The 27,656-nt window shown below is 46.1% G+C and overlaps 1 protein-coding gene across 1 annotated transcript in view; it reads left to right on the top strand.

Moving 5' to 3' along the window:
- The window catches only part of nms (neuromedin S), a 106,849-nt gene that overhangs the window by 54,013 nt on the left and 25,180 nt on the right, over positions 1-27,656 (top strand). Inside the window, exons 7-8 of the mRNA XM_034186064.1 lie at positions 25,066-25,092; positions 25,215-25,268. Of these exons, the coding sequence (XP_034041955.1) occupies positions 25,066-25,092; positions 25,215-25,268 (81 nt within the window). The remainder of the gene's footprint in view (positions 1-25,065; positions 25,093-25,214; positions 25,269-27,656) is intronic.

Genomic DNA, 27,656 nt, shown 5'->3' on the forward strand with positions numbered 1-27,656 from the left:
TAACCACAGCCGAGGTCCCTCTGGGATCCAACGTCACCCACGGGGACTCCCAGCGCCTCCCAGAGGACCACTCGTCAACCCCAGGAGACGCCTCCCCTCACGACCAACGGACCCAGCCCCGGCCGTCTATGGCTAGATGGACCCACAGCCCTTTCCCCCCCAGAGGACACCACAGTCAAACCCTGAGGGCGGAAACTGGGGGGAAAACACCCCCCCCCCCAGGTGCAGAGGTTACCTGGGAAACGCCCAGCATAACCACACTGCACCACTCCAGCAACGCCGACACCACGGCTCACACGGCTGGAGCCAGAGGAGAAGAGAGGGAACAAAAAGAAAATACCCCAAACCCCCCCCTCCCCTCCCGGGTGCAGAGGTTACCTGGGAAACGCCCAGCACAACCTAACTGCACCACTCCAGCAACGCCGACACTACGGCTCACACAGCTGGAGTCAGAGGAGAAGAGAGGGCATAACAAAAAACAAAACAAAAAAAAAGAAAGAAAAAACAACAACCCAAATACCCCCCCCGCCCCCCCCATGACCCCCCAGGGGACCGTCCCATCAAACCCTGGGAGGTGAAACTGAAAAAAAAAATAAATAAAAAGAAAGACTAACAGACTGACATAAGGTTGCTCGGGTCCTTTTTTTTTTTTTTTTTTTTTTTTGGCAGAACTGCAGGGTCACGACCCCAGACACTAAATAGTGAAAAACAAAAAATAGAATCCCACACAAAAACCAACTCAAAAAACACCCACACAAAATGAACTAACACAAAACAAATAAGTGATTTATACCGTCAAGCTCAAACAAATGGAACACACCTGTTCCAACTTAAGAGCTTGACGGTAATGTGACTCAGTCACCAACAGAGGGAGCCAGAGTGCTAAAAAAAAAAAAAAACCCTTTGGTGACAGAGAAAACAAACGAGCTGCTTTTCTGTGCGCAGCTGTGAGCAACACACAACCAAAAATGTGATTCAACTAAATAATACCGGAGCTGACACAACAGACACAGTAGTTATCTTCATCCGGGAAAACGGGGCTACAACTGTAACACAGGAAGCTCAGCGACCCGTGCCACAGAGCTCCGCCGTGCGCGTGCACCCATTACAGACACACTCTTGCAGCTCCCGTTTAAACCTCTTATCCGGTCGGAGCGTGACCCGAAGCCGTCGCCAGTCACACTCCACCACGACCCACGGATAAGGCACAAACACAGGAACACGGCTGCAAGAGAGCACAAATCAGTATTCAGCAATGGGTCTCAAACACGCACCATCCGGGCGGAGAGCACCCGCAACTGATCCGGATAACTACTGAACGTCTGCTGCCGCCTTCCCGGCGCGTTACTGTCTCTGCTACCGCTGGGTCCGTGATGTTTGGCCAGAGACTACTGTTATGTGTCGGACGCAGCTCGGAGAACCGACCAGCGTTTGAAGGACCCAGTATGAAATAAGCAGAGCACGGTACAAAGGCTAACTGAATTTAATACATAACAGTGATACAAAAAACAACAAAAGAAAGTGCGGTCTGGCGTGGTGCGCTCCCAGCAGCGCTAACGGTCCGGAGCCAGAAGCTGTTCGGACCCAAGGACCCCACCGACACCCCCCAGGTGGCCGCAACAAACCGAGTCTGTGAAAGAAGGAACCATTATGTGAGTCCACACTCTACACACAGAGAGAACACTTAAAGGTGTACAAACAGCAAACACTTCCTGGCTTGATTACTAATCAGCTTCCCAACCTGCAGGCATGGAACATCCAGTTCACAAAACTCCACTGCAGTGGAAGCCGATACATGACTAACATACAGCTCAATATAATAAAGGTGTGAGAGACACCACATTTACTGACTGTATAAACGTTAGTCACAAAATCTAACGTACCTCAGGAAGTGTGCTGACGAGCGTGAGACCTCACCCCCTCCTCTTTCACAGACCGTGCATCAAACCCTGGACGTTCTCTGCATCCACTGATGATGAGATGGCTCCCGAGACGACGATCTCACCCGTCTGGTCACAAGGTCGAGTCTCTGGCAAATACACACTGTACACTCCAGTCTTAAATGCCACCATGTTCCAATCCATATAGATGCACCACAGCTGTGAGTCCTGACGAGCCGCAGGTGATCAGGGTGAGGTCCTGATAACCTCAGCAACACAGCCACTCAGTCCCAAATGCAAGCCACCTGGAAGGAAAAACAAAAGACAGAAACAAAAAGGCAGCCAGGCCCCCCAGCCATACAACAGCCAGAGCCGGCCAAAATCGTGACGGTACGCCTCCCCCATACAGCTGTCCCTCGACGGCCGCACAAACAACACACCGACGCCGGGTGGGCGGGGGAGAAAAGACAAGGTGGAGGGCAAACAGAGACCAGGGTAACATAAAAGAGGCTTATATGGCAGGAGACCCCATGGATGACTGACCTTGTGAACCAACCTAGGTACTGAAAACCAAGGGCAGAAAACAGGATGTGAAGGATTAATAGGAGGAAGGACTCTGAACGGAACCTGGTGCAGGAGCAAGTTAGAGGACTGGCTTAAGGTTGGATCAGGAGGACGACCATGAGACTTATCACAGACCATTACCGATCAGGGGACCAATTCTTGGGGATGATGTCTCCAGAGGAACCTCGAGGAACGGGCTTAAGGGGGAACCACCAGGAACCCCATCGGGAGACAGCAAAATGCTTACAGGTGGAGTACACAAAATGGAGAAGTCAAAGAAACGGATAATGTAACAGAACCCCAAATACCACATAAAACCAATGAGTATAAAGGTCCCAATCAGTTTCCAAAAACAAATGCCAGACATCTTTCCGAACAAGCGAATAAGGGAACCAGTGGCGTAATATACTTGGTAACGGCTGAACAAGGTTAATTAGAGCATTAAGGAGAACATCAAAGGAGAGTGTAAGTGAGGCAGTAAAGTACTTAATCCAGAGATACAAGGCCTGTACCAAAATAATTCCAGAAACTCCATGAGCAGAGAAATCCCATTTCATTTCATTACCCCAAATCCAAACCACAGCCTGTTCTAATGAGTATGGGAACCAGAGATCAAATCTACACAGATGAGGTCTTAATACTTCACATAAAGTGTTAAAGTGAGCAGAAAAAGAGAGCATATATGAGGCACACTGGTGCAAAATCCAAGAACCCAAAAGGTTCAGCCCCCAATTGCAACTCAGCCGAAAAAAGGAAATTCCTCCAGAGAACAGGCTAATTTTGAAAATCCTTTCCTTCAAACAATACAAAATATAACTGATTTTTCCAGCTGAATTCATATCGTTATCAGTACTAGGACAACAAGCCATGAATAATGGCTTAATGAATGGAGTTAAATCCCACATGATGTTCTGGCGTGTCCAGGCACATCCACAATTTCTCGGATAATCACTCGATGGAAAAACCACCGAGAGCTGTCTGAACGCCATCTCAAAGCCGTCCTGTGAGACCAAAACGGAGGTGGTTTTGTCTCGCTCCAGTAACGAATCCATAGTGACGCGCAAAGCCTCTGCTCGGCTTTCCATGACAAAATCTCTTGTTAAAAGTGAAATCTGCCGGAAAATGGTTGATGTGCAGCTCTTGTGATAACCAGAGAAATGGCACACGATGGTCACGGATCCAGACAGCCATCCGTTTAGAAATGAAATGGTCGTTCAGCCTGTCGATGGTGGCTTCGGAGCGCGGCATGCCCCACAGCTGCTGGGGGCCGTCTTTAAAGCCACAGTAACCCTCCTTATTCTCTACCAAGCCCGTAACATTTTCACCGAAAGCCAGATAAATTTTTCTAATGGTTTCCAGCTGCCAGTCTCTAACAGTTTCTGAAAAAATTCTGATGGAAAAAAAGCCCAAATCATTCTGCCATTTCCTGACAATGAAAATCCGCCGAGGGGGTGGACCACTCCTCACTCAAAGCCTGCTCACAGGCGAATGATGCAACCGACAGGCGTGGAAAAACTCACGCATGCGCACGAGGGTTCAAGCTTGTCTGACGCAATCACACGTGATTCAAATCCATATGGTTTTTGAAAAAAAGTAATAAGGTCGGATACTTTTCTAATAGACCTCGTATATCTTTTAATGTTGAATAATGCACTAATTCTGAGGTTTTGTAATAAACACAGACAGTTCGCAAAGGATTCTGGGTAAAAGTGCCTCTGCTAAACACTGATTGGTTCAGTCATTCATTATGTAAACCAACACGTTAATGTGACGTCTGTTGTGTGTTGGTGTTTACAGATAAATGTGGTTTTGTAAAATATTCAATTTTTTAATTTGTAAAAACAGACATTTTTATGGAGCCCTGGAAGTGTCATCGCAAAATGTTTTGCATGTGGAGAGAATGTGCGCACGTTTTATGATGTTGTAAAACGTGCTTTACACTGTGCAAGATGATTTTTCATGCAGGAATTTTTTGGACTGAGTTTCAGGTTAATCGCGCATCCTGCATCGTGTAGTGTACATGGAGTATCAAGCTGCGTTTAACATCTCAGGACCACCTCCTGATCGCCGATCGTATGGTCCAATGAAAATCAAACCTGTTTGATATTATTGTGGTCGGCCATCGTGAGGGTATCCTGCTGCTGAAGAGCTACAAGCATCTAACCGCTCGCACTGTGCCTGTGCAAACACCGCAGAGCTGTCTTGTAATGTTATTTTATTTTATTTATTTATTTTTTTGCTGTTGTTTTGTTTTGTTTTTAAACTTCATTTGTAAAAAAAAAAAAAGCCATTTGCAAAGCCAAAAAGTTGATTTGGTGCCCAGACGCTTAGTACTTAGGGTGAATACTGCCATGAACACTACTGGCCAGTAGATGGCAGTAGAGGCCTTGAAAACAAAATTCCAGATAATCCCTGTCTGCTACATTTAAAATGCGTGGAATTTAACAAACGCAAATACAATAACAACGTCTATAAACCCAGAGAATATATTCTCGAGAGTTTTAGGCACTAGAGTTTAATTGTCCGTGGAGCCTGAACAGAGTGTCTGAAATGCAATTGTCCTGTCATGATCGTACTGAGATTACATCATCCTACCCATAATGCACTGCTGGAAACAGCATGAGCTCACAAAACCTTAAAAATTAGCACATTACTTTAAAACTAAAACATATATCTGATATTTTCACTTTATAAAACTTCAGACATGACAGTAATTTTAAATAACTTGTCCAAAATTAGTTTGGTTAAAATTTGAACCATAAGTTAAAAATGTATGCCTCTGGATGACTTAGGTGATATTGCCAGCATATCGGTATGGTATTAAAGGAAATGATTTTTTTGCCTTTTCGCCTTTGTCTACAGAGGATAGAGACGCTTTTCATAGAAGCAGCTCTCTTCTGTTAGCACAGGGTATAACTGTCCATCTGTTACAAAACTTTTAACAGGCAGGTGCTGAACTGATTTTGAATTTAAAAAATGCTTGTCGCTGTTCAGCTTTGTTTACTTTGTTTATCGGTCTAAAAGTTACCGGATACAATTTAATCAGAAGATAATTGGTCCTTTAATGGTTTTTAAAGTTATCTAAAAAGATAATCCGATAATGAAAACATTATCTTCGATAATTATCTGTTATCGGATTATCGGAAGTGTGCCCACCACTGAAAACAGGGAACTATGAACCGAGCTAAAAACAGAAACCGAGGACAGAGGAAAATATACAGTGAACCGGGCATGAAAACTAATCAGAGAATAAATGGACAATAAATACTAAAGCTAAACTAAACATGAACTGGCTACAAAAACAGTGGTTAAACAAACTATAAGAAAAACAACGACTGCATGATAACACCAAACAAAACCCCACATTACAGCATAACACAAATGAAAAGAGCAAAATAAACAGTAACAAACAAAACCACAAACTAGAATGGAACTGAACAATGGCTAAAGTATAACAAAGAAAAGTGACAAGGTAAAACATAACAGAATAAACCATGATGAAAATAAACAACTAATAAATCAAAGCTGGGGCGCGTGAAGGGAAAAAGAAAGAGGAAAAAACTAAATCCAGACCCAGAGCTGGACAAAATCGTGACACACACTTGATATGATTGCTCCACCTATATTAAAATGACCCCCCCAGAAAAAAATTGCCTTGGTTCAGTGATTACCTACATGCCCTCAAGCATAAGGCTAGAGGTCTAGAACGAAAATGTCATAGTTCAAAACTAGAAGTATTCCACTTCACGTGGCGTGATGCTATTCTAGAATATACGCATGCACTACTGGCTACAAAGCAATTACAATTATTACTCTGATTTCATCAACAAAAACAAGCATAATCCAAAGTTCCAGTTCAACATGGTGGCAACACAGTGGTGACATGGACAACTACCTGTAAGTCCCTGTCCATTTACAGACCAAGATTTTTGATTACTTTGAGAAGAAAATAGATGGCATTAGGTTAAATATTGTATCTCAGCATGCCTTAATTTAATTTAGTTTCATTTATATAGCACCAAATCACAACAAGGATGCTTCAAGGCGCTTCACACAAGTAAGGTCTAACCTTACCAACCCCCAGAGCAACAGGGGTAAGGAAAAACTCCCTCTGAGGTAGAGACCTCAAGCAAACCAGACTCAAAGGGGTGACCATCTGCTTGGGCCATGCTACAGACACAAATTACAAAACAATTCACAAAACGAACATACTGAAAATGTTACCGGTGCACAGGACAGTTTCTGGAACAGATACAACACCCATCTCTGAATCGAGCCACGACACCCTGTTATCAAGGTGGATGCCATCGCTGATGTTACCCAGATTTCCCAAATTTGATAGTATCTCACTGAGCATGTAGAAGAAATTCGTAACATCTGCTAAAAGCACAACCATCTTGTTCGACCTTATACCAACAAAACTGACCCACTCATAGGCCTATTGTGTTGGAAATTATTAATCTAAAGTGGTAAATGATCTCCTGCTCACAATGGATTCAGACACCATGACAGTTCTGTGGCTGTTAAACCTTAGCACTGTCTGATATGATGGATCACCGTCCTCTAATAGATAGGCTGAAGAATCATTTTGGGATTACTGGGATTGTCCTTTCATGGTTAACATCATACGTAACCAGTTGTTCTCATTGAGTCTTGTACAGCAACACTACCTCTAACCTTGATGACATGAATACGCACCCCTGTGGAACCCATATGTGCGTCTTAGGCCCCATGCTTGTCTCCCTTTATATAGCACTGCTTGGGCACATATTGCTGCGTTTTGGGATTACCATTCATTGCTATCCTGTTAATACTCAGTTATATGTGCCGATAACTGCTGGTAATCTCATACACATAAAATCCTTAGAGGATTGCCTTGCGTCAGTGAAAAGCTGGTTGTCCAGCAATTTCTTACCTTTGAACTCGGACAAGACCGAAATGATAGTTCTTGGTCCAGCAACACATCGGCATCAGTTTGACTAGCTAACGCTTTATCGAGGCTCGTGTGTCATACATCACACTGACAAAGTAAGGAACCTTGGGGTGATTTTTAATCCCACATTGTCCTTTGACCTACACATTAGTGCAGGGGTGCCCAAGTTCAGTCCTCGAGATCTACCTTCCTGACACTCTTGGTTGTCTCCCTGCTCCAACACACCTGAATCCATTGAAAGACTCATAAGCAGGCTTTTAATGAGCCTTCCACTGGATTCAGGTGTGTTGGAGCAGGGAGACAACTAAGAGTGTCAGGAAGGTAGATCTCGAGAACCGAACTTGGGCCCCCCTGCATTAGAGATATTACAACCCCAATTCCAATCAAGTTGGGACGTTGTGTAAAATGTAAATAAAAACAGAACGCAATGATTTGCAAATCCTCTTCAACCTATATTCAATTGAATGCACCACAAAGACAAGATATTTAATGTTCAAACTGATAAACTTTATTGTTTTTGTGCAAATATTTGCTTGTATTGAAATGGATACCTGCAGCACGTTTCAAAAAAGGTGGGTCAGTGGTATGTTTACCACTGTGTTACATCACCTTTCCTTCTAACAACACTCAATAAGCGTTTGGGAACTAAGGATACTAATTGTTGAAGCTTTGTAGGTGGAATTCTTTCCCATTCTTGCTTGATGTACGTCTTCAGTTGTTCAAGTCCGGGGTCTCTGTTGTCGTATTTTGCACTTCATAATGCGTCACACATTTTCAATGGACAACAGGTCTGGACTGCAGGCAGGTCAGTCTAGTACCCGCACTCCTTTACTATGAAGCCATGCTGTTGTAACACGTGCAGAATCTGGCTTGGCATTGTGTTGCTGACATAAGCAGGGACGTCCCCGATAAAGACGTTGCTTGGATGGCAGCATGCGTTGCTCCAAAGCCTGGATGTACTGTTCAGCATTGATGGTGCCATCACAGATGTGTACGTTGCCCATGCCATGGGCACTAACAAACCCCCATACCGGCACAGATGCTGGCTTTTGATCTTTGCGCTGGTAACAATCTGGATGGTCTTTTTCCTCTTTTGTTCGGAGGACACAACGTCCATGATTTCCAAAAACAATTTGAAATGTGGACTCATCAGACCACAGCACACTTTTCCACTTTGCATCTATCCATTTCAAATGAGCATGGGCCCAGAGAAGGTGGTGGCGTTTCTGGATGTTGTTGATGTATGGCTTTCATTTTGCATGGTAGAGTTTTAACTTCCACTTGTAGATGTAGCGATAAACTACACTTTCTGAAGTGTTCCTGAGCCCATGCGGTAAGATCCTTTACACAATGATGTCGGTTTTTAATGCCGTGCCGCCTGAGGGATCGAAGGTCACAGGCATTCAGTGTTGGTTTTCGGCCTTGCAGCTTGCGGATAGAAAGTTCTCCAGATTCTCTGAATCTTCTGATTTTATTATGGACTGTAGATGATGGAATCCCTAAATTCCTTGCAATCGAACATTGAGAAACATTGTTCTTAAACTACTGGACTATTTTTTGACACAGTTGTTCACAAAGTGGTGATCCTCATCCCATCTTTGCTTGTAAACAGCTGAGCCTTTTGGGGATGCTCCTTTTATACCCAATCATGGCACTCACCTGTTTCCAATTAACCTGTTCACCTGTGGAATGTTCCAAACGGGTGTTATTTGAGCATTCATCAACTTTTCCAGTCTTTTGTTGTGTCCCAGCTTTTTTAAAAGTGTTGCAGGCATCCATTTCAAAATGAGCAAATATTTGCACAAAAACAAAAAATCTATCAGTTTGAACATTAAATATCTTGTCTTTGCAAATCATTGTATTCTGTCTTATTTATATTTCACACAATGCCCCAACTTCATTGGAATTGGGGTTGTATGAGGACTGCTTTCTTCAACCTGCGAAATATCGTGAAAATTAATCCCATCCTGTCTATGACTGATGCAGAGACTCTGATTCGTGGATTTGTCTCTTCTAGACTGAACAACTGCATTGTTTTATTTTATGGTTTACTGCAGTCCAGCATTAGCGGTATCTAGTGGTGGGCACAGATAACCAAAAAATTTACTTCGATAACAGATAATCAGATAACTGAAAAGTAATCTTTCATAAAGATAAACCGATGAACCACCCAAAAATGTATCGGAAGTTACAGATAACCAATAAATTCCAGTATTGTCTGTGGTACATTTGCAACTGCTAACAAGCTGAATTTGAGTTTTAACACCACAATCACTTTTGGAAGCATAAAAAGCGATGAAAGACCCAAACAGCAGTCAGCACTTCTGTTTGAGCATGCTGCCCCCCTTCTGGAAGCTACACGGCTACACGGCTACACGGCTACACGGCTACACGGCTACACGGCTACTGAAGCACTGAAGCACTGCTACAGCACTGAAGCACTGAAGCACTGAAGCACTCTGAGAGCAGCCATAAAGGCAGCTCTTTACCAACCACAATGCTCCGGTCAGGCGGAGGTCTTGAAAAATAAAGGCATCCTGACTTATGGTTTTGTGTGAATACTGATAGAATAACTCCATTAATGTCAATTCTGTCATTTGTACAAAGTTAAAATATAACATATATCTTTTAATGTTGAATAATGCACTAATTCTGAGGTTTTGTAATAAAAACAGACAGATCGCAAAGGATTCTGGGTAAAAGTGCTTCTGCTAAACACTGATTGGTTCAGTCATTCATTATGTAAACCAACACGTTAATGTGATGTGTGTCGTGTGTTGGTGTTTAAAGATAAATGTGCTTTTGTAAAATATTCCATTTTTTATTTGTAAAAACAGGCATTTTTACAGAGCCCTGGAAGTGTCATCACAAAATGTTTTGCATGTGGAGAGAATGTGCGCTCATTTTATTAGTGCCGTGCGCACGTTTTATGATGTATTGTCTTGTCAATATTGTCTTGACACATAAATGTTGGCTTTACACTGTGCGAGTTTTGGCCCTTTTTCAGATGATTTTTCATTCTTGCGAGAATTTTTTGGACCGAGTTTCAGGTTAATCGCGCGTCCTGCATCGTGTAGTGTACATGGAGTAAGAAGCTGCATTCAACATCTCACAACCACCTCCTGATCGCCGATCGTATGGTTGAATGAAAACCTGTTTGATATTACTCTGGTTGGCCGTCGTGAGGGTGTCCTGCTCCTGAAGAGCTACAAGCATCCAACCGCTCGCACTGTGCATGTGCAAAGACTGCAGAGCTGTCCTGTAATGTTTTTTTTGTTGTTGTTGTTGTTTGTTTTTAAACTTAATTTGTAAAAAAAAAAAAAACAGCCAAAAAGTTGCAAAGCCATAAAGTTGATTTGACAACCATCTGATAAATAGAATAAATAGAACACTGCCATCTACTGGTGCCCAGACACTTAGTACTTAGGGTGAATACTGCCATGAACACTACTGGCCAGTAGATGGCAGTAGAGGCCTTGAAAACTTGCCAAAACAAAATTCCAGATAATCCATGTCTGCTACATTGATTTAAGATGCATGGAATTTAACAAATGCAAATACAATAACGTCTATAAACCCAGAGAATATATTCACCAGAGTTTTAGGCACTAGAGTTTAATGCTGCTGGAAGCCTCACAGGACATGTTGTGACATGCTCACCTCTTCCACCATTCAGAAGATTCAGACGGCTTTCGGTGGCTTTTCAGTCATGTGACTATCCGAGAAATGGTGGAAGAGGTGAGCATGTCACAACATGTCCTGTGAGGCTTCAACACGGAGGTGCTTTTGCTGCACCATCAGCTTTGTGCCAAAGCATCGGCATGAATTTCGCTGCAACTCTTCATGGCAAAATCTTCTGTCACAGTGGAATGTGCTGAAAAAGTGCTGATGTCCACCTCTTCCGCAATTTCTCAGATTGTCACACGATGGTCCCGCATCACCACAGCGTTCACTTTGGAAATGATCTGGTCATTTCAGTATCCGCCGTCTTCTTGTATCTCTTGGATGACTGCATCAGGACCCTCCGGGCCCACTCCCAGGTCCGCCGGCACAGCATAATGAGTCCCAGAGCAGATGGTACAGGTGAGTGCAGATCTCTGGAGGTGAACAGAGATGGCTGGTGACCAAAAACAATGTGCAAAGGAGAAAAACCAGAGGCAGAAGTGGGCAGGCAATTATGTGTTAGTTCAATCCATGGCAACTGAGTGGACCAGGAGGCGGGGAACTGGGAGGACAGGATATGCAAGCCTTTCTCTAGTTCTTGATTAAGGTGTTTTGTCTGTCTGTTAGCTTGAGGGTGGTAACCAGACATTAGACTAGACGTGACCCCGAGAAGCCGGCAGAACTCCCTCTGGAACTGTGAAATAAACTGGGGACCCAGGTCTGAGACTATGTCCTGAGGCAGCCCATGTAACTTAAAAACATTTAGCAATAGTGCCTTGGCAGTTTCCTTAGCAGACGGGAGCTTTGGTAAAGGTACAAAATGAACCATTTTGGACAATCAGTCCACCACCATCATAATTACAGAGTTGCCCCTAGAGGCCGGCAAGCCAGCCACAAAATCCACCGAAATATGAGTCCCAAACAGGAATAAGTAATGGTAATAGACGATTTATGCATGGCACAGGTGGAACAAGCATTTACATACTCCTTGATATCCGACAACATTTTAGGCTACCAAAATCTTTGGTTAAGAATATACAGAGTTCTCTGGACGCTCGTGTGGCATGAATAGCGATTATCATGTCCCCAATGAATAACCTCCCCCCTAAGAGAAGCTGGAATGAATAATTTGCCGTTGGGACAATCTGGAGGTACGCGAGTATTACCTAATACCAACCTAATCTTGGATTCAATATTCCAGGTAAGAGCAGACACGAAACGGGTTTCAGGAAGAATTGGTTCTGGGCTGGGAGCGGAGTCGGTGGACTCTCCTATGCGGGAAAGCGCGTCAGGCTTGCCATTCTTGGACCCTGGACGGTATGATAAAACGAAATAGATCCTGCTGAAAAAGATGCCTTAAGCAGTTGCCTTGCTTAAGCCTCATCAGTGAGTGCGTTGCCTCGCGCCCTGGAGAGGTTTGCTGGAATACCTGCTGGAGAGATTTGGTGAAGGCTGCCAGGGAGGAGCAAGATGGTGAATTGCGGCTGAATTCAGCCATGACCCACGCTGCTGCCCCGCCAGTCAGGTGAGTGATGACGAATGCTATCTTTGACCTTTCAGTCAGGAACATTGGCAGCATCAACTCAAAGTGAAGTTCACATTGAGTAATAAAGGGCTTGATATCCCCAGACTCACCCGAAAAACACTCAGGTTGCAAGAGTTGGTTGCAAACCTCTGGGACGGGTATGGGAGCCGGAGGGGCAGCTGATGATCCCAGAAGTGGCGGGGCGGCGGGAGTTGTGCTGGTCGTAGCCTGATGTTTCAAAGCATTAAGAAGTTGCTCCATCTGAGCACTCACAGAGTCCATAAAGGTGTCTTGCCATTCCACCAGTTCGCTGATTCTGGAGCTTAGTACGGCAAGCTGGTCTTCTTGTTGGGTTAACTGCTGGCTGTGGTGGCGTACTGCCCACTGGAAAGGGTCTGCGTCTGCTGCGTCCATGGTTGGCCAGACTGTTCTATCAGGGTCAACAGTCAAAGCAGGCTCAACGCAAATGCAGGATGCAGGTACACAGCTCAGTGGAGTAAAAGCGTTTACTAAGTTAACAGGCTGGGGTCAGTACACAGAGAGGCAGTCAAGACAGAGCAACAGTATGAGAAGCATTAGGCAAAAGGCGTGGTCGAGGTACATAAGCAGGTAGTCAAAAACACAGCGAGGCAATCAGAGCAAGGCAAAAATACAAGAACTGAGCTGGAAAGAGGCACTAGGCACATCAATCTGGCGAGGTCAAAGGCAAACTGTGAGGCTTATAAAGCACCCAGGTGATTAACTGCAAATCAAGAACAGGTGTGTGGAGAAACTCCCAGAACCAGGGTGTGGCCAAACAAGACAGCCCACCCCCAAGAGCCAAGAGAGAGAGAGAGAGATGAGAAAAAGCAGGACAGAGAAAACCCAAGCAGAAAGACAGAGCAAGAGACTGACAGAACACAAAAACAACCCAAACAAGGCAGTAACCTAAAACATAACCACCCAACAGTCCAAAAACCTGACACTCCCTGCTCAAGCCAGCACATGTCCAGGCCCATTTGAAGTTTGCCAGTGACCATCTGGATGATCCAGAGGAGGCATGAGAGAAGATCATGTGATCAGATGAGACCAAAATAGAGCGTTTTGGTAACAACTCCCCTCGCTGTGTTTGGAGGATGAGAACAACCCCAAGAACACCATCCCAACCATGAAGCATGGGGGTAGAAACATCATTTTGGGGGGTGCTTTTCTGCAAAGGGGACAGGACAACTGCACTGTATTGAAGGGAGGATGGATGGGGTCATGTATTGCGAGATTTTGGGAAGCAACCTTCCCTCAGTCAGAGCATTGAAGATGGGTCATGGCTGGGTCTTCCAGTGTGACAATGATCCGAAGCACACAGCCAGGGCAACTATGGAGTGGCTCAGTAAGAAGCATTTCAAGGTCCTGGAGTGGCCTAGCCAGTCTCCAGACCTGAACTCAATAGAAAACCTTTGGAGGGAGCTGAATCTCCTTCCCTGCACCACACCTCTCCTTCCGCCAGCTGCGTGGGCTTGGGCGTCACATGTTACACCCTTTTAATGCACTTCACCAACTCAGTACATGCAAGCACATCATATTGGGTTTTAAGTAGCACATTATAGGGTTCAAATACTTTTGCGGTCAGGTGTTGGAGATGGGTTTGCAGGGCAGTCTGTGTCACAGCTGTGCACTGCAGCTTCCCACTGCAGTCTCCATCTGCCACTCCTGCCCTGCCATTTTAATGCACACACTTTATTTCTACACATTAACTAATTTAGAGTAGGGGTCACTAGGTGGGGATGGGTTTGCAGGGCAGACTGTGGTGCAGCGGTGTGCCACAGCCTCCCACGGCAGTCTGCCACCTGCCGTCTCCTGCCCTGCTTTTAATGCAACATTTTATCTTTGCTCACTTAGGGGGTTGCACACAGCAAGGGAGATTAACTATAACAACTATGGTGGGGTTGGTAGGTAGGGTGAGTGTGGCATGCGGGGCTGGTCCCAGGTGGCTGTGGATGTCTGGGGCTCTGGGATGGGGGGTCTGCCTCACCAGTTCTGCCATGGTCTCGGGGCCCTACTCTGGGGCTTGTGGGGCTTGTTGGGCCCAGGGTCCCGTGGCCCATTGGGGGTGGTGGGTGGTGGCAGTGGTTTCGCGGGTCTTGGCACTGGGGGGTGGACAGCTACTGGGGGGGGGGTTGGGGGCTGTGGTTTCCGTGGGTTGGGGTGTTGCCCTGCTCTCCCTTGGGCGGTCTCCCGATCTTGGGCTTTGGTGTTTGGTGTGGGGTTCGGGGTGGGGGGTGGATTGGGGGCTGGGGAGAGTTTGGAGGGGTCCTGCTGGCTGCGCTGAGGGAGTCTTGGGTGTTGGGGGGTCTTGTATGCTTCCTGGCCTGGGGGATTGGTTCTTGCCTCTTGTCTGGGGGTCGGGGACCCTCATAAGGCTCAGTGGTCCCTGCCCACGCTTTGAGTTCAGTTGCAGTGCCCCCCTGTCCCCACCGCTGCTCGCTCCTCCCTTTGGGGACTGTGAACTGGGTGGTGTGGTTCTGCCTCCCCCCCCCCCCCTTTGTTGGGCTCATGCCGGCACCCTGCATGCTTCCCTTGGGTGTGGGGTTGCTTCCTGTGCCTCCGTGTGTGTGTGTGGGGGGTGTCGGGGGTGCGTTCTGACACTGCCGGGCCGCTCCCCTGTTGGTTTGTTATGCTGCCCCGGTGGCTCTGGTGGCTGCCCTTCCTGGCCCCTGTTAACCTTCTGCTGCCCCTTTTCTCCTGGGGCCCTGCGTCCTGGACCCATTTCCAACATTCCTTGAGGTCAGCCAAATGGCTTCTGACATGCCAAAGTGGTCCGTGTCATATGGTAAGGTTCTGTACTTTTGTCTTAGCCCAACACACCAGCCACAGTCATGATCGGATATTTAGGTGTGATCTGGGTCTCTGTGTGTGGATGGTTATCTGTTTGTAGCAGTCACCACAATTCGGTTTTGGGTTCTCTCAAGGAGATCAAGACTCTGATGTCCTAGATTAGGGTATGGATGCTCACTAATTAGACAACAGACTGTTGCTGTCATTACTTGTTCATATGTGGTTGTTTGTCCTGGTATGTTGTATGGTTGGGGCCCTGTCTCTTCTGTGTCTCATTTCATAGCTATTGCCTTCACCACTTGTCTTTAGTTCTTGTCTGTCTTTGTGTCATTTTGGTGGTCAGCCCTTCCTGATAGAAGTTGTTGGTTGGCTTTGAGTAGGATGCTTTGAGTAGGATGTTGTAGGCTGTTGGATGTTGAGAAGGGCGGATGGGGGTCACACACACGCACCACATTCACTCATGAGCTACATATCTTCTGTCTTGCAAGAATAAATTGCATATATGTGTATTAATGTTCATAAATGGTTCTGCCAGTGTTGCATTTACCATTACTACATATGCAGACATGTTGGAAAAAAAAACCCTGCTGCAGTGTGCAAACTTGGTCAAGAACTACAGGAAACGTCTGACCTCTGTAATTGCAAACAAAGGTTTCTGTACCAAATATTGAAGTCTATTGTGTCAAATACTTATCTGTTGAGATTTGGATCCGTGATGTGTCCCTGTGTCTTTTTGTATTGTGTGTTCCCCATTTGCTTGGTCCTGTGTTTGTCGAGTGGGTGTTTCCTCTCAGTTTTGGGTGTGGATGGGCGTGAGTGCAAGTGTCCATGTGTGGGTTGATGGGCGTGAGTACAAGTGTGCATGTGTTTTCCCATGTGTGTAGGTGGATGGGCGTGAGTGTGAATGTGCATGTGTTTCCTTACACCTGTCTTCCCAATGTTGCAGGTGTGAGGGGGTGTAAGCAACCGTCAGTCTGCTGTCTGTGCCAGAGTCTGCTGTGATGTCTGTCTTCCATGATGTACAGGGGTGTGGTTAGCATGCAGGTGTAGTTTTGGTCGTGTGTGTGTGAGCGCAATCCCTAGCCGTGTCTGTTATGCATATGTGGGTGTGTGTGCATTTGTGGATGTGATCCTTATGTGTCTTGTATGCGTGTGGGGTATGAAATATCAGCTGTTTGTGTCTTGTATTTGTGGCTGGGGGGGGCTTCATATTAGTCGTTCATGTTTCTGGCAAGTATGTTTTATGTTTTCCCAACCTTTGGTTTTGTGAGTATTCATGCTGTTCTTTTCTGTCATTGGTCTTTAGGATAAGGTTCGCGTTTCCTCCTGCGTCCCTCGCAATTGCCTGGTTCGCGTTTCCTCCTGCGTCCCTCGCGATTGCCTGGTTCGCGTTCCCTCCTGCGTCCCTCGCGATTGCCTGGTTCACGTTTCCTCCTTCATATGTAATTATAATGGTCATTATTTACACCGGCTTCCTCCTGCAGTGGTTATGTGGCTTTTTATTTCCTGATGCTTTTTATTACCTTGTGTTTGTTTTCGTTCGCACATGTCACTCAGTATTTACGTGTTGTCTGGCTTGATGTGTGTCAGCTGTCACCTCTAATTAGTTTGGCATTTAGTCACACCAGTTCAGTTCTTCTCTGCTGGTCAAATGGTTCTGTTTACCTTTCTGGAATCACACGCTCAGCCATATTATGTAAGTTACTTTTTCTCTGTCAGTTTAGATAGTTTAGTTTGTGATTATTTTCTTATGTGTTCTACTTTGACTGTTGGTCTTTGGACTTTTTGGTCATAGTGGATTTTCTTTTCATGTTGCTAAAGACTCTTTGTTGTATTTTGGTTTTGGTGTTATACCTTGCATTTGGTCATATTATAAAAGACTCTAGTGGCAATTTTGTTTTATTATTGTTACTGTGGATTTCATCATTTTGTGAAAGACTCTAGCTGCCCGTTTTGGTTGTCACTTTGTATTTTTGTCACTTGAAAGACTCTCACTGTAGTTTTGGATTTTGTCACCGAAAGATTGTGTTCACATTATTTATTATCTTCATTATCACCTGGACAATAAACCCCTTGTTTATTCACTAACCTTCCTGTGTCGGCTACCTGCATCTTGGGATTCGACCTTCATCTTTTAGTAGTTTAAAACCGTAACTGTCAGGCTTTGGGTCCTGTTTGCTGCTTTCCTGGTTTTGGTTTGCTTATTTTGTTTTGTCTCTTGCTGGGGGGTTTTTCCTGTTTGGATCTGTCTGTCGCTTTCTCTGTTGTCTGTCTGTGTTTTCGGGTGGTGGGTGTGTCCTTCTCCCTGGCCACTCCTTCTTTCTGGGGCGTTCCACACACACCTGCTCTCAATCTGTACCTCATCACCTGGGTGTACATAAGCTCCTTTGTTTGCCTCATTTCTTCGCCAGATTGTTGTGCCTTGTGCCTACTCTCCAGCTCTGTATTGTATTCTTGTCCTGCCTGCTTCACGTGTGTTATGACTACCTGCCTGTATCCTTGACCACGCCTACTGCCTGATGTTTATGTTTGTATTACTCTTGTTGGACTGCCTTTCCGTGTACCGAACCTTGTTTACTGTTTCAGTAAACTGCTGTGTCTTACAGAGCTTGTTGTCAGAGTCCTGCATTTGCGTGCAGCCTATTCCGCCCTTCAGACCTGTCAGAACCATCTGGTGAACTATGGATGCAGCGGACTCTACGACTTTCCAGCTTGTGGTACGTCACCACAGTAAGCAACTTGCCCAGCAAGAGGATCAGCTCACCGCTCTTAGCACCGGTCTTGGTGAGTTAGCTCAGCGACAGGGCGCTTTCATGACGTCCGTGAGCTCCCAGTTGGAACAGCTCCTGTCAAAACTTCATATTCAGGCCAGCCCGGACCCAGCAAGAAGCAACACCTGCTCCCCGGTGCCACTTCCGCCCGCCGCCATTACGACCTTTGCACCGGAAGCAGCCATCTGTACTCAGCTTTCCCGCCCTGAACGATTCTCCGGGGAAACTGGTGACATCATGCCCTTTATCACGCAATGTGAGTTGCATTTTGAACTGATGCCCTGTATGTTCCCGTCCGATCAGACGAAGATAGCATACTTGATCTCCCATTTGTCAGGCCGGGCTGCGGCATGGGCTACTGCGGAGTGGAGCCGTCAGTCGCCATCTTGCTCCACCCTTCAAGCTTTCACCGCGGCACTCGAGCAGGTATTCCAGCACACACCGCCGGGACGCGATGCGGCGCGCTCCCTATTGAGGCTCAAGCAGGGCACTCGCCGAGTGGCGGATTACGCTGTGGACTTCCACATCCTGGCCACCAAGAGCGAGTGGAATCCAGCTGCACTTCAGGTTGTGTTCTTCCAGGGACTGTCCGCTGAGATTCGTGATAAGCTGATCGCCGGCGATTTACCCAAGGAGTTGGACGAGTTGATCGCACTGGCAATCCGGATCGACCGACGTTTGGCGGAACGATCTCGCCGCGAGCCACATCGTCTGCTCCGGCGCGCCTTCGCCTCTCACCCGAATCCCATCACTCCGACGTCAAATGGCCTGGGACTAACAAGCCAACGCAGCACGGCCGCACGCATCTGTCGCAGGAGGAACAACAGCAGAGATGTGACGAGGGACTTTGTTTCTATTGCGGTAAACCAGGTCATTTGAATGCTTGTTGTCCAGTCAGGGGTGCTTCTGCAAGACCTCAGGCCTCAGTACGGGTGAGTCACAGCTCTATTTCTTCTTCTAATTCGCAGAATTATATTCCTGCTCAATTGCAATCTGATCACAATTCAGAAATGGTGCATGCCTTCGTAGATTCTGGGTCTGATGCCAATTTAATATTACTCTCCCTCGCCAAGTCCTTGCACCTTAAACTGTTTTGCATCTCACGACCTCTGGTGGTCAGGGCAGTGGACGGACATGAGCTTGGGAGAATCACTCATCGCACTCAGTCCGTCCGGCGAGTTATCAATCAATCAATCAATCAATTTTTTTATATAGCGCCAAATCACAACAAACAGTTGCCCCAAGGCGCTTTATATTGTAAGGCAAGGCCATACAATAATTATGTAAAACCCCAACGGTCAAAACGACCCCCTGTGAGCAAGCACTTGGCTACAGTGGGAAGGAAAAACTCCCTTTTAACAGGAAGAAACCTCCAGCAGAACCAGGCTCAGGGAGGGGCAGTCTTCTGCTGGGACTGGTTGGGGCTGAGGGAGAGAACCAGGAAAAAGACATGCTGTGGAGGGGAGCAGAGATCGATCACTAATGATTAAATGCAGAGTGGTGCATACAGAGCAAAAAGAGAAAGAAACAGTGCATCATGGGAACCCCCCAGCAGTCTACGTCTATAGCAGCATAACTAAGGGATGGTTCAGGGTCACCTGATCCAGCCCTAACTATAAGCTTTAGCAAAAAGGAAAGTTTTAAGCCTAATCTTAAAAGTAGAGAGGGTGTCTGTCTCCCTGATCTGAATTGGGAGCTGGTTCCACAGGAGAGGAGCCTGAAAGCTGAAGGCTCTGCCTCCCATTCTACTCTTACAAACCCTAGGAACTACAAGTAAGCCTGCAGTCTGAGAGCGAAGCGCTCTATTGGGGTGATATGGTACTACGAGGTCCCTAAGATAAGATGGGACCTGATTATTCAAAACCTTATAAGTAAGAAGAAGAATTTTAAATTCTATTCTAGAATTAACAGGAAGCCAATGAAGAGAGGCCAATATAGGTGAGATATGCTCTCTCCTTCTAGTCCCCGTCAGTACTCTAGCTGCAGCATTTTGAATTAACTGAAGGCTTTTTAGGGAACTTTTAGGACAACCTGATAATAATGAATTACAATAGTCCAGCCTAGAGGAAATAAATGCATGAATTAGTTTTTCAGCATCACTCTGAGACAAGACCTTTCTGATTTTAGAGATATTGCGTAAATGCAAAAAAGCAGTCCTACATATTTGTTTAATATGCGCTTTGAATGACATATCCTGATCAAAAATGACTCCAAGATTTCTCACAGTATTACTAGAGGTCAGGGTAATGCCATCCAGAGTAAGGATCTGGTTAGACACCATGTTTCTAAGATTTTCAATGAGAACCATGTGGAAACAATCAGTTTTTTGGTGCTGGATAAAATGACTCACTCCGTCATTCTGGGGCATCCCTGGCTGCAATGGCACAGTCCCAATTTCGATTGGGCTAAGGGTACGATAACTGGATGGGGGCCTTCGTGCCCCGGAAAATGTTTAATCAGCCATAAGCTAATGCCTACGCTCATTCAGACGGACCTGGCCGGGGTCCCGCCTTGTTATCATGACCTTGCAACAGTGTTTAGTAAAGCTAACGCTAAATCACTCCCACCTCATCGTATGTACGATTGTGCCATTGACTTGTTGCCTGGGGCCAGTCCTCCCCAAGGGAAATTATACTCGCTGTCCACCCCTGAACGTACTGCCATGCAGGCATACATACAGGAATCGTTGGACGCAGGATTAATATGGCCCTCATCGTCCCCTGCAGGGGCAGGATTTTTCTTTGTGGAGAAAAAGGATAAGACGCTTCGGCCTTGCATAGATTATCGAGGGTTAAACGACATAACTGTGAAGAACCGTTATCCCTTACCTTTGATGTCGTCCGCTTTTGAATCACTGGAGGGGGCTAAAGTATTCACCAAATTAGATCTCCGTAATGCTTATCATTTGGTCAGGATTAGAGAGGGGGACGAATGGAAGACGGCGTTTAACACCCCCTCCGGCCACTATGAGTATTTGGTGATGCCATTTGGGCTTACTAACGCGCCGGCTGTCTTCCAGAACCTAGTTAATGATGTACTACGGGAGTTTTTGAATAAATTTGCGTTCGTAAATTTGGATGATATATTGATTTTCACCCCTGACCTAGAAACGCACACCCGGCATGTACGGACCGTGTTACAAACCCTTTTAAGGAACGGATTGTATGTCAAAGCGGAGAAATGTGAATTCCATAAGCCTACTGTATCCTTTCTGGGTTTTGTTATTTCGGAGGGCAAGATTCAGATGGATCCTCAAAAGGTGGCTGCAGTATGTGATTGGGCGGTGCCCAGTTGCCGTAAAGAAGTTCAGAGGTTTTTGGGATTTGCAAATTTCTATCGCAAGTTCATCCGAAATTTCAGTTCGGTCGCTGCGCCACTTCATAATGTAACGTCATCGCTACGTGTGTTCAAGTGGACACCGGAATGTGACGAGGCCTTTAAGATCCTAAAGCAACAGTTCACTACCGCCCCAGTGCTACTCCTTCCTGACCCCGCACGGCAGTTCGTTGTTGAGGTTGATGCATCCGATGTAGGCCTGGGAGCAATTCTGTCTCAGATGTGTCCCACAGACAAAGGATTGCATCCGTGTGCCTTTCTTTCCCGTAAGTTGTCTGCCGCAGAATGTAATTATTGCATCAGCGATCGGGAGCTGCTTGCGGTCAAGGTGGCCTTGGAGGAGTGGCGACACTGGCTTGAGGGGGCACAGATACCATTCTTAGTCTATATTGATCATAAGAATTTGGCTTATTTACGTTCCGCAAAGCGACTAAACGCTCGCCAGGCTCATGGGCAATATTTTTCAGCCGATTCAACTTCGTGATCACTTACCGGCCCGGGTCAAAGAATGGTAAACCAGACGCCTTGTCCAGACAGTTTGATGATCCCGATGCTCCAACAGATCCCGGTAATATTTTGTCGTCCACATGCTTTGTTTCTGCGATCACTTGGAACATTGAATCACGCATAAAGGCCGCACTTGAGAATGAAACCATACTTAATCGATTGTCCTGCCGATCGATTGTTTGTTCCGGTTCCTCTTAGGGGGGAGGTTATCAAGTGGGGCCATAGCAGTTGCTTTTCCTGCCATCCAGGTATTAAAAAGACTATGTTTATTCTCCACCAGCAGTTCTGGTGGCCTTGTATGAGTAGGGATGTTACTGAATTTGTTAATGCCTGTCAGGCTTGTGCCATGCACAAGTCCTCCACTCGTCCTCCTTCTGGGTCATTACTGCCTCTGTCAATCCCTAGACAGCCCTGGACTCATATCTCCCTGGACTTTGTTACTGGACTACCCCCTTCTAAGGGACACACAGTAATTCTCACTGTTGTTGATAGGTTTTCCAAAATGTGTCATTTTGTGCCTTTGCCTAAATTGCCTTCTGCCAAGGAGTTAGCAGAACTAATGCTCCAACATGTTTTTCGTCTCCATGGGTTTCTGCAGGACATAGTCTCCGACCGGGGTCCACAGTTCATCTCGGGATTTTGGAGGGAATTCTGCCGTCTCCTAGGGGCCACCTCCAGTCTCACTTCCGGGTACCATCCGCAGGCAAACGGTCAGTCAGAACGGTGTAATCAGGAATTGGAGAAAGGTTTGCGTATTCTGTGCTCACAACATCCATCCACCTGGTCCTTACAATTGTCATGGATTGAATTAGCACATAACGGTTTACCGTCAGCTTCTTCTGGGTATTCGCCTTTTCATGTGGTTTTTGGTCATCAGCCTTTTTTGATTACCCCCACTGATCTGCAATCTCCTGTTCCGTCTGCCCTCAGTTTGATCGTTCAGTGCCAACGGACCTGGGAGCGGGCTCGGCGGGCGCTCCTCCATTCTTCGGCTCTTTATAAAGCGGCGGCCGATTGCAGGCGGACGGACGCTCCGGCCTATACTGTTGGTCAGAAAGTGTGGTTGTCGACGTGTCACCTCCCGCTCCGTGGGGTTCCTCGTAAATTAGCGCCCAGGTTCGTTGGTCCCTTCCCCATAGCTAAAGTCATCAATCCTGTTTCGGTTCGTCTTCGGTTACCTGCTTCCATGCACATCCATCCCACGTTTCATGTTAGCCATGTTAAGCCTTATCGGTCCAGTCCGCTGTGCCCTCCGGCCGTTCCCCCTCCTCCCGCATGGTGTGTGGATGGGGGTCCGCGCCGCCGGGGTCACGGTCTCCAGTATTTGGTGGACTGGGAGGGTTACGGTCCCGAGGAGCGGTCCTGGGTTCCCTCCCGTTTTGTGTTGGACCCCGGTCTTATTCGTGCCTTTCATGTGGCTCATCCTGCGGCTCCTGGGCCGTCTGGGGTCGGCCCTTGGGGCGGGGGTGTACTGTCAGGGTTTGGGTCCTGTTTGCTGCTTTCCTGGTTTTGGTTTGCTTATTTTGTTTTGTCTCTTGCTGGGGGTTTTTTTTCCTGTTTGGATCTGTCTGTCGCTTTCTCTGTTGTCTGTCTGTGTTTTCTGGTGGTGGGTGTGTCCTTCTCCCTGGCCACTCCTTCTTTCTGGGGCGTTCCACACACACCTGTTCTCAATCTGTACCTCATCACCTGGGTGTACATAAGCTCCTTTGTTTGCCTCATTTCTTCGCCAGATTGTTGCGCCTTGTGCCTACTCTCCAGCTCTGTATTGTATTCTTGTCCTGCCTGCTTCACGTGTTACGACTACCTGCCTGTATCTTCGACCACGCCTACTGCCTGATGTTTCTGTTTGTATTACTCTTGTTGGACTGCCTTTCCGTGTACCAAACCTCGTTTACTGTTTCAGCAAACTGCTGTGTCTTACAGAGCTTGTTGTCAGAGTCCTGCATTTGCGTCCAGCCTATTCTGCCCTTCAGACTTGTCAGTAACACTTATTTCATGCAATAAAATGCAAAGTCATTGTTTAAAAATCATCCAATGTGATTTTCAGATTTTTTATTTTTTTTAGATTCTGTCTCTCACAGTTGAAGTGTACCTACAACATAAATTACAGACCTCTCCATTCTTCGTAGGTGGGAAAACTTGCAAAATTGGCAGTGGATCAGATATTTATTTGCTTCACTGGATAAATCCAAGTGCAAAATTACGGAACCTAAGGTGGAACTATACCTGTGTATAACTGAAACCAAGACAGAACTAACAAGAAGTAATATAAGAGAGGATACTCTCAGAAAATAATACAACAGAAAAACAAAACAATAACTGAAAACTCATACCGGAAACAAAAGTGACCATCACGTGGAATAAAAGTAGATACAGTGCTGACAAGAACTCAAACTATAGCCTGATCACAACAGCAACACCATGCAGGAACGCAAGGGGCAGGAACATTTGGACAACGAGGATGCAGGACAGGGGAACATACAGATCAAACACACTCCAGGAGGCCACACCCAGCTGACAGACAGAGACAGGGGAACATGATAATGAACTGTGGATGGCGGTAGAAAGAAACAGCAACAAAGACAGATCAAGGACAGAGATCAAAGGCGAGCCAGAAGGTGAATCTGACACTGACATGAACCGAGACAAGCAGGAGAATGAACAGAAACCACAAGACACAGACAAAGAACTTGGACCGGGAGCGCACAAACACACAAGCAAGCAAACAAACAAACCCACACACATGCTCACCCAACCACTTATACAGTCTTTTTCCTGATAAATCTCTTCAACTGCAGTTTTGAATTGTTTGACCTGGTTGTCGTGCTGGATGAAAAGGACAAAGTCTTTGGGATTCATAGTCTGGTGTGTAATTGGTCTGAGTAAAATATATTGGCAGTACATTTTCTGTTTGTCAGCCGAGACTGTAGTGTACTGAAAGTGAGTGACATTACTAGCTCCATAGACACACAGTAGAACATTTTATTTTATTGTTTGTTTATTACATAAGACAACATAGTACTGCATATCTCTTGTGAATATGTGTTATTAATGAGACTTGTGTTACCCCTACAGGACCAAGTCCAGAATGTTTTCAAAAGAGTAAGTTAAATTTATTTATTTATTTATTTATTTACATCATTTCATATGTACACAGCCAGTCAAAGGTTTGACTAGCTGTGTATGTTTAGCAGCTCACTGATCTTGGTCTCTCTCGTTTTCAGTTCCTCTTTCATTACTCTAAAGCTCGCAACTCTGTGGGAGCTGTGCCACATGAGGTGAGTCACTACTGGTAACATCTTTTTATTATGATGTAAAATGTCATGTTATAAACATATCTTTGTTTTCTTGCCAATGATTATGTTGTTCAAGGTTTATTTATCACCTGTTTCCAGCAGGTGTTTGTTTCCGCCACAGCTGCTTCCTATCCTAAATCCTGTTCATGATGTTATTGGACAGGATTTCAAGGTGCAGGGAGGGGTTGGAGGGTGTAAAGTTTACTGACTTAAGAATTCTCCCTATGGTACACAGCCACTTATAATTCTCTGTAGGGGGTATACTACTGGCATTGCCATATTTTGCAGAGATTTACAGTCTTGCTTGTAACTCAAAAAGTGTTCATAAAGCTAGCATAACAATACATCCACTAAGTGTAACCCAAACTGGAAAAACTAAGACCTTCGTCACACATAGTAAGCTCGCGCAGGAACCAGGCCGACATGGCAAAAATGGCCATAATCCGGATGCAGTCGGGAGGGAAAGAGGTGTGTAGACTGTGGGCGGATCCTGTCCAGACAGCCTTTTCCACACCTGCACGATCGCATCCAAAGTGTATTTAGACAACAGTTAGATGACACAGACTGCTGTCAGACGGTCATAAAAAGCACTGAAGACTGCCCGATGTCCAAACGTCTGGATGGAAAACACAGGACCGGAGTGGGAGCCAGCAATGTGTCCTCCCTTTGCACAGTCCTTGCCAGTACTGGACATCGGAGTAGAACCAACATATGGACCGGACTCACACCATATGTGTCAAAGCCAGCATTGGTGCTGTCACTCATTCACTCCCATGCAATCACATCTTCACTCGTCCTGTATTTCCCAGCACTCAACTGACCTCACAACAGGAGATCGCACGTGTGTGTGCGTGCATAGAACAGGTGATTAAATGATCACTCAGCTGTATGTGTGTGTGTGTGTGTTCATAACAGTTGAATGAGCCGCTGCACTGCGTTCTGCGCAGTGTGCACGTGTGCTGCTATCGGCGCACACACAAAAAGGCTAACAACGTACAAAAACATGACAGTTCTGAACCTCACTTCTGTCAAACAGAGCTGAACGTTTTGCCTCTTCACTGTCATTGTCCAGCAAAATATCCATTTAAGTTTTTTATCAGTATATGCCTGCATTGCAAGAATTTATTCATTCCACTGGATTCTGTTTGCTGCTAAACTTTACTGGCAGTGGGCCAAGGTCCCCCATGCGCGCAGCATTTGTCAGAAGCAGCCATTCCAGCGAACTTTATTTTTTTATTGCCCACTCCAGCATATGTAGCACAGTGGAACTCTGTACCCTACGATGTCCGGTTGGATTATCTGTGCATGGCATGTCGGATGGGATTTATTTATGCTGTGGTTGTTTGCAGCACACAGCACAGCCGGGTGAGAGGGTTTTCACCACAGGCTGTGGTCCGTGGCTCCTGTCCTCCTTGCACTGTGAAACACTCCTGGGGCCATGCCGGAGGTGAGATTCATGTTTAATAATGTTGTCATGGGCTGGCAAAACAGTTCCATGTCATACCTCCTACAGAGTTGGATGGTGATCAATTAATAAAATGTATATTACAGAGGTGAGATCCATTCAGGTGTGAGCCTCTGATGTGTGCAATGACGTACTGATGCGCAAGATACAGCCGTGGGGGTGTCACAGATATGATGGGCACAACATTTCACATTATTTATGTCACCCTTGGGAAGGAATGGAAATGTATCTGTACTGTAAGGTCTATTATGGATATAACAGTCTGTTCAGCTCTGCGGCGGCATGCGCTGTGCAACACATTGACCTGCAGTGGCGCACGATGCTTTCGGTTTGATTGCGCATTGTTCACATCCACTGGACATGATGAATGCACGCCACATACATGTTATTTCATGTCAACATTTCCTTTGCTCTCCCTGGCAGGGGTCCAGTGGAGGTGAGATTCAGTCAACCACAATCTCATTTCAAACGCTGTTATGATGCCGTCAGACTATGTAAATTGCGATCAGATGGCGCATAAACTGCACATAGACTGCCGTCAGATTGGTGTCCCATCTCGACGGCACCAAGAGCGTTTTGAACTGTGCAGCACACTGGGGACAGCCGAGTAAATCAGACCAACTATGTAGATGGCTCTGAGACTGCTGTCCATCCCTCTTCAGACTGAACCTCGATACTTCCCAACTGTGGGTGGATGTGTCATTCTGGTGCCATTCGGCCTCAATCGGCCTATGTGTGATGGGGGTCTTAGCAATAAATACATACCCTGCAACATCGCTGTATCCCGTTGATTTTAGTTCTCCTGAAGTGGCACATACAACCACACTGAGTATCATCCTGCTGTCCACCACTGCTTTGGGCTTCACAAGGCTTTGTATGCCTTGAAACCCCCAAGTTTCATGAGT

Source organism: Thalassophryne amazonica, chromosome 14, assembly GCF_902500255.1.
Source record: "Thalassophryne amazonica chromosome 14, fThaAma1.1, whole genome shotgun sequence".
In the NCBI taxonomy this organism is placed as follows: domain Eukaryota; kingdom Metazoa; phylum Chordata; class Actinopteri; order Batrachoidiformes; family Batrachoididae; genus Thalassophryne; species Thalassophryne amazonica.